The sequence below is a fragment of the Lathyrus oleraceus genome, chromosome 6 (genome assembly GCF_024323335.1).
Source record: "Lathyrus oleraceus cultivar Zhongwan6 chromosome 6, CAAS_Psat_ZW6_1.0, whole genome shotgun sequence".
Taxonomy (NCBI): Eukaryota; Viridiplantae; Streptophyta; class Magnoliopsida; order Fabales; family Fabaceae; genus Lathyrus; species Lathyrus oleraceus.
Genome location: NC_066584.1, coordinates 33,280,605 through 33,291,863, shown reverse-complemented (window position 1 = coordinate 33,291,863; position 11,259 = coordinate 33,280,605). Strand labels below are relative to the sequence as shown.

General features: G+C 32.9%; 1 protein-coding gene across 1 annotated transcript; it reads right to left on the bottom strand.

Moving 5' to 3' along the window:
* Positions 1 to 9,679: 9,679 nt before the first annotated feature.
* Positions 9,680 to 10,921, bottom strand: LOC127093554 (60S ribosomal protein L2, mitochondrial). The gene is made up of 3 exons (XM_051032499.1): positions 10,755 to 10,921; positions 10,416 to 10,512; positions 9,680 to 10,328 (listed from the first exon to the last, which is right to left on the bottom strand). Exons 2-3 carry the CDS (start codon positions 10,495 to 10,497, stop codon positions 9,820 to 9,822), a joined length of 591 nt encoding a protein of 196 aa, XP_050888456.1. The 5' UTR covers positions 10,498 to 10,512; positions 10,755 to 10,921; the 3' UTR covers positions 9,680 to 9,819.
* Between the last annotated feature and the right edge of the window lie 338 nt (positions 10,922 to 11,259).

Here is an 11,259-nt window from a genome sequence, read left to right as displayed (position 1 = left end):
CATGTATAGGCCAATCATATCTCATTTGTCCTTGTGGTTGATTACCATCATTGGTTAGTACTATATTCCTGCTAATTAAGCAACCTACCTTGCCTTTTTAGAAATTCAAGTGAAGATTTGAGACAAGTGAACATAACTAAGTACTCATTGAAATTCATACTATATTACTTTAAATTGCTTAAAATTTCATCTTCACTTCATCTAAAAACCTTCTTGTATATGATTACCTAAAAACCTTATTCATCTAATTCTTGTGACAAGTGTTTGTACACAAAGTTGTGTGAGAATATTGTGATATTCATTTGTCTCTATGTTGATTACATATTAATCATTAGCAATGAGATGAATGAAATTTTATAAATAAAGAGGTTTCTAACATCCACATTCAAGATGAATGATCCTGGACTAGTTGACACACTTTTGGAGATCAAAGCAAAGCGAAATAGTGGGGGTTATGAATTTAGTCAAACACATTATGTTTAGAAAGCACTTGACAAGTTCAAACACCTAAATTTCAAGAAAGTGAGTACTCAATTTGATCCTAGTGTCAAACATCAAAAGAATGATGGAAGAGTTATGACTCAATTGGAATATGCAAGTGCATGCAATGTACTAGATCCGACATAGCATTTGCAATTAGTAAAATGAGTAGATTTGACTAGAAATCTAAATGGTGAGCATTGGAAGGTCATCATTAGAATTTTGGCTATCTTATGAAAACCAAAAATCTTGATCTCCATTAGGGTAGATTTCTTGCCATATTAGAAGGATATATTGATGCAAGTTTGATATCAAGTATTGAATATCATAAATCTGCATTTATGTGGATATTTACACTAGCCGGGTGCAATTTCTTATAAGAGCAAGAAAAAAATGTGGAACACTCTTTGAACCATAGAATCAGAGTTTGAGGCTCTTGCTTCCGCTGGTGAAGAAACAGAATGGTTGAGGGACCTTCTGTTGGAAGTTCTATTGACTAAAGATAATGTTTCAAAGGTGTTGATACATTGCGGTAGTCAAGCCACTTTACCTAGAGCATATAAAAAGTATATCACATAAAGTCTAGGCAAGTAGGACCAAAACATTCTTTCGTCAGAAAAATGATTAAGGATGTAATCATTTCATTCGCATATATACGATCGAGCTATAATTTGCTTAATCCATTTACTAAACCACTGACTAGAGATTTAGTAAAGACTACCTCGAGGGGTATGGGGTTGAAACTCCTTGAATAAGGGTTCCGAAAATGGTGGTAACCCAATATGAAGTTAATAAACTTTAACCTAAGATTCAATGGGTAACAACAAGTCGTTAAATTGGATGTTTGTGCAACATTATTATGACAATGTTGACTATTACAAATTGAGGGTTGAGTTTTTCAAACTCTTAATGAAGTTTTATATTGAGGACAAGTATCTCTAGAGAATAGATACAATATGAACTTCACCTATGTGAATTTCGAGATGGTGTTGTCTCAAAGTGAGAGTTGGAGTTTCTCTTATGAAATTAACAAAAAATACGAAAAACACATGACCATAAATAGTGTTAGGCGAGAGATATAGGCGAAGAACCACTAAAGAGTGTGTGTAAGGTAACGTCAGTTTAATCACAAGGGTTAACGGTTCAAAGCATTGCTACCTAACATTCCAATTAGACTTTGCATTATCCTTACTAAAGTTAAGTTCAAGTTGAAGGATACTTAACTGTATTAACATTCTTTGTTTCTCTTTTTTTGGAATTGCTCTTGTCATTATTAGAACAAGTGGGGGATTATTGTAAATTATTAACAATTAATAATATTAAGAGTGTTCCAAATTGACAAGAAAATATGCAAGTGAAGATTAATTTTGAATTCAGAAATAGGCAACACTTGTGAAGTGTTGCAGTAGGTTTGAATTCAGAAATAGACAACACTTATGAAGTGTTATAGTAGGTTTGAATTCAGAAATAAGAAACCTTTGTGAAGTGTTGTAGTATGTTTGAATTCGAAAATAGGCAACACTTCGTGAAGTGTTGCAGAATGAAAGTATGCAACTCTTGAAGAGTGTTGCAGCAGGTGAAACAATGTAACTTTTGGTAAAAGTACATAACTTTTGACAAAAGTTTGTAACTCTTGGTAAAAAGAAGTTGTTTCACCGAGGATTGCAACCTTGTGAAACAACGCGTATATGGCATATAAATACTTCATTCTGGATTCAGAAAAAACATACATCCTCTTCACTAAAATTCCAGATACTTTTCCCTACATTCGAGTTATCATCGGTCCTGTGCAAACTCGAGTATAGGCTGAATTATCCTAGGTATTTCTGCATTCCAACTCTAAGACATTTGAGACTGCTTGAAATACTTATAAGAAAAGCGATTTCGTTCACGATTCTAGTCTCGATTCATTTAATTTATAATTAATTTTCCAACAGTACCCGCAAAAATTATTAACAACGTATATGGGTGTTTGCGGGTTAGATTGGGTTGAATTTGATGAAATCCAATGCCCAACCCAATCAATAGTCTTTGGGTTGGTTTGAGTGTTCAACCCGTACTTTTAAGACTAAACCCGACCCAAACCAACTCGTTCAACAATGAGTTGAATTGAGTTGGGTTTGCGGGTCATCCACTAAATATAGTTTTTAAATTATAAATAAAATATAATTTCAATTAACATATTTATTTTACATAAACATTAAAAAATCATAAAGTTTTAGTATTTAATTTGAATAAAATGTATCATTTAATACCTAAAAGCTCTTTCCCAATGTGAATCGAATCTAAAAGCAAATACAAATCTAGTAAACTATCATTTTTCAATAAAGAAATTTGGTCTCTCATATTTGATATAGACTTAGGTTCTTACAATTAATAAAATTATAATTGTATTAAAAATTGATATATACATAATAAGGATTTTGCTAGATCGTTTATAAAATAATAAAATAAAACTAACATGACATGTCAACGGATTGGGTTCGCGGGTTCGCATATTCAAAATTTCAAACTCGTTACACGAACCAAATACCAATGGCTTTGAATGGGTTGGTGCGGGTTGGACTCGTATATGATTGGATTGGATTAAAGGGTTGGATTGGTTTTTGTGAGTGGGTTCATGAATTTGACCCGTACCCATGAACACCTCTAACAACATGTAAGATAAAAATCTACAAAATAGGTATGAGCATAGGCATAAACAATTATCCATTAAAATAAGTTGATATGAGAACGAGTATAGATATATTAGTACCCACTTCGCTCATACCCATAATATATATATTTTTATATTTTTATAGTTATTATTATAAACATGCTTATCAATAAAATTGAATACATACGTGTTAAATTTGTATGGATTTAAATATAAGTGTTTGTTTATTTGTTAATTCAACAATAATATTCTTGAAACATTTTTAATATTGTTAAAATTTTAAAATGATATGATAAATTATAAGTGGTAGATAATGTTTTATGAAAAACATGGATAAATAAATACGAATATGGATATTTACCTATCTACAAGGTACGAGCACGGATAAAAATATTGATATCCACACAAATATTGGTTCGGATAAAAGAATTTCTAAATTACGGATATAATATTGATATCCACGCAAATATTGGTTCGGATAAAAGAATTTCTAAATTACGGATATAGGAACGGATATTATAATATCTATTTAAAGTCTACCTATTATTATGCTCATTATCCTCTTTCTCTTTCTTAAAGATGATAAAGAAAAGGCAGAGAAAATTCTTCTTAAATTAATTACTAAAGGTTTACTATTATACTGGGACAATGGAGATATACGTAAGATTGGTTTGTGAATTGACTCATTAAAAATGAACAATGATGAAAAATGAACAATGAGTCTTGGAGCTTAATAAATCATCCATTATTACATCTTAATGTAGACATGTCTATTTTTTTATAATTATTAATTCTAAGACACAAACTATTAATTTTCTACATTATCTATCATACATTTTCCTCATTTCTCGACATCAAAAAAGTTTCCAACGTGTCACCATGTAAAAAAGCACCGTTCAATTGATTTGTGTTATTATTCTTTCACTCTTAAAACCAATCAACAAAATCAATAATTATTTTACACACTTAACCTAAGCATCCACTCTACCTCAATCAATTTGCAACGGTTAAAAATAAGTACAATTAATACATTTTTTTGGTAGTTAAATACAAAGAGGTTCCTAATGGTTAAAAATTGATTGATTCTTACAAGCATGAATTATTGAAAATGAAGAATTTTTTACTCAAATAATCCATATTTTAAATTAATTCTCAAACTACCCTATTTTGAAAAGATGATACCAAATGAATTGGTGCATATTTTCTAAGTTAAAGAAATGACGTCATTTGGATTAACTTATGCACCTAGTGTAGTCAATCCAATTGGCGCATATGTGTTAGGTTTTAAAGGAGATGCAAATTGGTCTAACACATATGTGTGTTAGGTTTTAAAGGAGACGCCAATTGGTCTGACACATATGTGTGTTGTGTAATTTTTTTGAAAAATAATGTACATTTTAGATAAAAGTCGAAATCGGACCAATTGATATTAATATGAATATGTGTTTACATACGATAATTAAAAAGACTAATGTCGTTGATCGGGATGACCTAACCGACCTCCGATACCACATCCCCTAGCTATCCGAACGAGTGGTCCTAACCCAGTTGATGATTCACCCCAGTTGTTTGAGGATTTGAGGGCCCAAGAACATCGGCACCACCTGCAGGAGATTGCCTAAGATATTCAGACAAATCCGCATAGTCATGTGTATGCAATGAAGCGCTACCACCATAGTTGAGTTCGTGACCCATGCCAGAGTAATTGGATTGTGTTTGAGTTACTGGAGAGCGACCAGGACGATTGAAGGACGACATTGGTGTGAATGATGCGTCGAGGAAAGATTGAAATGATTGTTGCGGTGTTTAGTAGCCATATGGTTGTTGCATGTTTTAGTTTTGTGATGTTTGGACTTCTTGGCTATAGTAGCATGAGGGACAGTTGGTGTTAAATGATCGTTGAGTGTTTTGACTAAGGCGACTATGGTAGGATGGTGTGTTGGATGCATAGCGATGTTAGGTGTCTTGATGATGATCTACTTGTTGGTGGTGGTACAGGGTATGCTCTTGGGTTAGATGTTGAACCTTCTTGTGTGTAAGTTACCTGACGTGTGTCGTATAGGTACATATCCTCGGCGAAGAACTCCAATCAAACCGATATGTAACAAGCCATATAATTACGAGTTGGTTTTTCTTCGGTTGACATCACAGCGTCAGTTAAGATAAGATTTTGTCAGTGCTTCCATTTTCGGCACTCAGATCTAGCGAAGCTTTGCCAATGGTTAAATTTCATTGGTCGTTAACTTTTCGTAGATGTCATTCTCCGGGGTTTATCGGGGGATCTGGGATATGTTGAAGCATACCGAATTGCAATTTAACATGATCACTATGGCGCATCTCCACAATGGTGAATCTTATGATCGATGTGCATGCAATCCAAACGGCTGTGTCTTGTTCGTTGATTTCATGGTCATGATCTAAGTTTAGATATGGACGCCAAATGAACTGAAATGTGAAAATATATTAGATTATAAATTGTGTGATATTAAAAAACAAATTATTACGAATTAATTAGGTTAAAGACAATACATCTGCTTAAATGGAATGACGCTAGTTCTTGCATGCATGCATGTCATATCACGTTCTTCTATTAATACTTTTTCTCATACCAACACAAATTCATACTCTTACTCAAACCAACACAAATTCATTATCAAACCTACACAATTTCATTATCTTACTATGTCATATGCACTCAAATATATTAGCAATGCTCACTGCAACGGTGAGACATATGAGTGTGATGTATACGGGTTTAGTTTTCGAAACACCGAAACTATCCGGTTTACAATCAAGAGAAATTCAAATTTCTTGCATTTGAAAAAACGAATAGAATTTTGTCTAAGATCTTGTATTATGTCACAAATCACGTACCAGAATCCAATTTATTTTGAAAAAAATAAATATAAATTTTACCCACTAAAGGTGCGAGACGATGAAGATGTCAAATATATGTTTGTTAGTCATTAACATGTTGGTTGCAACTCTATTGAGTTATATATTAATCTCCAACAAAGTATACCATCTCAACAATCTCATATAACTAATCAAGTTGAATCTGATGAATTTGATTCAAAAGACTCAGATGAAGTCAACCTAGAAGCAGAAGTAGAAGTCAACGTCGTTGATAAAATGATAAGATTATGTAGTCAACCCGGGCACAATAAGAAAAAAATATCTCAATCTCGGAGCAACCTCTGCATCTTAATTTAGTATCTCCTTTCAATTTTTGTAACCTTTGATTTTGATATATTAATAATTTTTTGTTACAAGAAGGTCAACAACAAACATCACTCCAACTTAAACACACTTAAAATCGAACAGGTATGAATAAGCAACACAAACAACGGATATCAAAACAGATAAAAATACTTAACCATAACATTTAAAAACAACGTTTTTAACTAATTACAACAATCAAACCGATATCATTTGATCCAAAAATCATTTCCCTAGCATATGTATCATTTTTTACTCTCACTCATCCATATAAGGCATCGGGTCTCTCAATACTTCTAATTTTTTCGCCTTCGGGAAAGTTTTCGTCTAACCAACGAACCAACTCTCCGTAGTTGATCGAAACGATAAATGTTCATAAGAGCATCTTCATTGAAGTCTTGTCTCTCGAATAAATCACTTTTCTATAGCGGCGACAAAGACGAACCATGTTTGCAATATAATGAAAAGAGATGTGGAAAAATGAATTACACAACACCTCTATTTATACAAACAAAAAATTACACACTACACTGCGGCGCCAGACCAATTGGCGTCTCCTCTCATTTAGTACACATGTGCGCCAATTGGATTGCAGCACCATGTATTGTAACCAATTCAATTGGCGCTCCCTCTCTAAATTTAAGGGTAGACGTCAATTCATCTGACATCTTCGTCTTAACGTTATTTTTTTTAAAATGAGATAGTTTGATAATTAATCTGAAAAATGAATTATTTAAAAAAAAAGTAAAAAAAAAAAAGTAAATTATTTGAGTAAAGAATTCAAAAGTGCATAGTTGAAATTTTAATTTTTTATTTCCATTATAATTTTTTATATCAATATGTTTTGCGATAGCATTGCATAGACAACCACATCATCGATATTTTTTATCCATTTTTCCTTAAATTATTATCATCTTATTGATTTTGTTCTTTTTCTTCTATTGTTTGATGTGCTGTTCATTTATATTTTTATTTTAATCATTTTGTGTTTATATTGAGTGAAGAAATAATTCTTGTATTCTTTTCAATTGACAATGACTGACATTAGGGTAGGTAATTCTTTATTTCACCATCTAGTTTTAGAAGGAGTTTTCTCATATTATGATCTTAGGCTGATTTCGTTGTTTTTTCTTGAAATTTAATAAGCCTGGACTGTTTTTTAATGACTCCAATAAGATTAAGTTATTTTTGCATTGACCAACTTTGGTGAAATTTACGTATTTAAATTGTAATTTATATTTTGTGTGATAATTGTGTGATATTGATTCATATTAATTGCTTTAAGCATAACAAGATGCAAGGAAATGGTTTATGATGATATGTTTTTGTATGATAAAAATAACAGTTGATTGATAAGTTAACCAATAGTGATAGCATATAAACTAATTGGTGTAATTAAATTAATTTATAAATGTAAAATAACATAAAAGATATTTAATATATAATTATTTTATTTTAAATTAAAATAAATTATAAAGGATAAAAGTGAATTTTTATTAAAATACCAAGTGTAAAAGTGGAAGAAAAAATAATAAAATATAAAATATAGGTTAAAACTTTATTTAAAATAAATCTGAAAAATAAACTATAAATTCATGATGAAAAGACTCTTATCAATCAAATCTAAATTATCATACTCAAAAATATGTCTGACCAAACAAAACCTATAAAAACACTACTTAATAATGATATATCAAAACTATTTCAATTTAATGTTTACATATGAAGTATACACTATAACATTCTACTTACGTTTCTTGTTATAAATAAAATTGTACTTATATATCTGTTTTAAAACATACTCTTTGTTTTATTAAATTTTATTAAATTTTATTAAATTTTATTTAACTTAAAGTTCACAGATTAGATTAATTATATTTTTCAACCTGCGCGAGGATACGCATAGTTAGAGAGAAATCCTTACCTGGAGTAAGAGCATTGAGCAAAATAACAGTCAATAACTAACAATGGAAAGGAAGAAAATAAAAGATGGTTATTGTGTTACGTATTTCTGTTGTGCATGAGAATAATAAGTCATTCCCAATTTTCATGTATATATTCACTCGTGAAATTGCCTATTACCGGTGTAACAGACATATACCTTGTTAATATGCAACACAATCTCTCAGTAAACATGACAGTTTAATCTCTTCTGCTATCTTGGTTGCCTCGTCAATCAGGCCAATGTCTTTATGAAGAAACATCATATTTCTTATGAATTACTATTTGTCCAACCAGCCTTTTTCAAAATTTCAAAAGCCAGCTTGGCTTCGGGTACAAGCCGAGTTTGGCAAACGCATTGATCATACTATTACATGCAACTAAATCAAGACCAACTTCCATGTCATCTGCTAGAAGATGGACTTTACTGCTTCCATGTCCCAGCCTTACATTAGTAGGGTTGATAACACAACTAAATTTGCTGAAAATCCTGATTCTTTCATCAAGTCGAAGTGTAATGAAGCGCCTCGTCAAGACTACCATGTTCTGCAAATCTGTTTATTATAGATCCATACACAACCTCATGTGGTCTTACAGCAGTCTTTAACATTTCATGGTACACGTCGACTACATTGGAAAGCTGACCCAGACATCCAATAACAGCAGAAAAAGTTGAACTATGTCCCTTAAACCCCATTTCCTGCATTTCAACTGTGAGGTCCCTTGCTTGGTCAACTAAATCAGCACGACATAACATTTGAATAATAGAATTATATATACTATCATTATCCCAAGTTCCTTGTTTTTTCATTTCTTCGAAGAGAAAAACAGTTTTGGCCTCTTCTCAGAGTTTGGGTGCACACAAAGAAGCCCCGCGACGAGCATCCTCGCCATCTCTAGTGCATCAACCTTGGATCAGCAGTGTCAATTCACCGAGAAATGGCATCCACAGAAGCAAAAGATATGTTTGTATTGACTAAGAAGATCATAATTTTATGAGAAACCAACCAAAAGAGAGCTTCAAGAATGGGTGATCAGAATCAAGAACCCATTGATGCCCAAAACCCGTGCAAGTTACAAAAAGCATGGATCAAAAAATATAGTTCATTGCTTTTTTTAATTAATGGTGCCTAAATTTCACTAGCCTAAAGAGGCTGTGCACTATCAGCCCATCACATCAAGGTGACAGGATTTGAACCTATGGTCCTCTGTGCCCAAAACAGATGCGCTGACCAGACTGCGCACACCTCGTCTCACCCACTCAGCATATAGATCCAAGTCCAACCGATCGATGAACACTTGAACCAAACTCACGCAAAGAAAATGCAAATATTTTCAAACATTTTACTTTAAGAAATAACAAGTACAGAATATGAACCCATATAATCCAAATTTTGGCCAAACCTAATCAATTCCATTAGTAGAGTAGAATTGTTTATATGTTTCCACAATTATTACAGAAGCATCAGTATCAAAAAGATGTGTATTACAGAAATGCTGAGTGCTAGTAAATAACAACTTACCTACTTTTTGCGTTTAAGAGGTCCAGTCTTGAAGCCCCCCTTAGTTGGCTTACCCCAAGGAGTACGTGATCCTTTCCCCCACGCACCACTACTCTTGCTCTTTCCCTCTCCTCCACCATGAGGATGATCAACCGGATTCATAGCCACACCCCGAACAACCGGTCTCCGACCGAGCCATCTGTTATGGCCAGCCTTCCTAAGCTTTCTATCACCGTGAGTTGGATTAGAGACCGTGCCAACAGTAGCCCTGCATCGAGAATCAATCAACTTTTTAACACCAGACGGAAGTTGAACTAAACAGTACGCCGATGTCGGCTCTTTCAAAATCTTTGCATTGGTCCCGGCTGCCCGAACAAGCTTTCCACCTTGTCCCGGGTTCAGCTCAATGTTGTGAATGATTGTTCCAATTCTCATCGCAGAGAGAGGCATACAACTTCCAATCTGCGAGTTTATGTCAGAATACATCATTCTCTCGCGCGCCTCATCAGGAATAGTGTTCCCAACCTGTGCTAAAAAACCAAAACAAAGAATCATAAGCTACATTATACTATGAAAATTGATTTAAACATTGGAAAAAAAATGAAAAATGAAAGTACCAGAAGAGAATCGACGAAGAGCATTGGTGAACAAATTGAATACCGACGATGTGGAGCGATTTCTCAATAATGTTGCAGCCATTCATAAAAATTGAAACTGTCACAGAAAAGAGCAATTACAGAGAAAAATTCATATTGCAAGTTACATGGTGATAATCATCTGGAAAAGAAAAAGCAATGAAAAAGAAGAATGTAACCAACTTTGATTCAGTGCAAATTTTGATAAGGTTAAATTGGATTGCAAATGCGAAGATGTTAACACTGAAACTAATATCTATGTTTTCAATCGCGAGATATACAAGAGAAGGGAAGGAAAATCCTTGAAAAAGAAAAGAAAACCTGGACAATTTTTTCGCTGTTTCTGGCGGCTGGGTTACAGTTCCGGCTGCGTTTCCCGGCGAATTGAGTTCACTGCGACTACAACTCCGGCTGCGTTTTCCGATATAAGAGCAAAGTAAGGATTGAGTTTTTTTTAGTTTAGGGTTGTAGGAATACTTAATTTTGTTAATATTCAAATTAAATAATAAATTAAAATAAAAATTTTGAGAAAATGCTCGTTAACTTTTACGATGCGTCTCACACTTCTAAAAATTCGAAAATATTATTTATGTGTCTGCATCTTCTGACACATTTAAATTCACATAAGATTTTATTTTTCTGAGATTCATTCTATTTTGAACAAAATATTATCCAGAAATTCCGTACATTATTTGAGTGTTATTTGGGTGTCCTTAAAGTCCTTTAAAAGATATTAGAAACGTGTTAGTTGTACGGGGAAAATGTTTCGAATATGCATCTTTAGAAACCACCTTGAATCATTTGAGACTAATATCATTATTCCAAC

What these genes read in the sequence shown, in the direction of transcription:
- LOC127093554 (XM_051032499.1), bottom strand. Translation starts at nt 10,497, where the DNA reads ATGGCTGCAACATTATTGAGAAATCGCTCCACATCGTCGGTATTCAAT. An exon ending in TCTTCGTCGATTCTCTTCTG is followed by an intron (nt 10,329 to 10,415) that starts GTACTTTCATTT and finishes TTGGTTTTTTAG; the next exon opens with CACAGGTTGGGAACACTATT.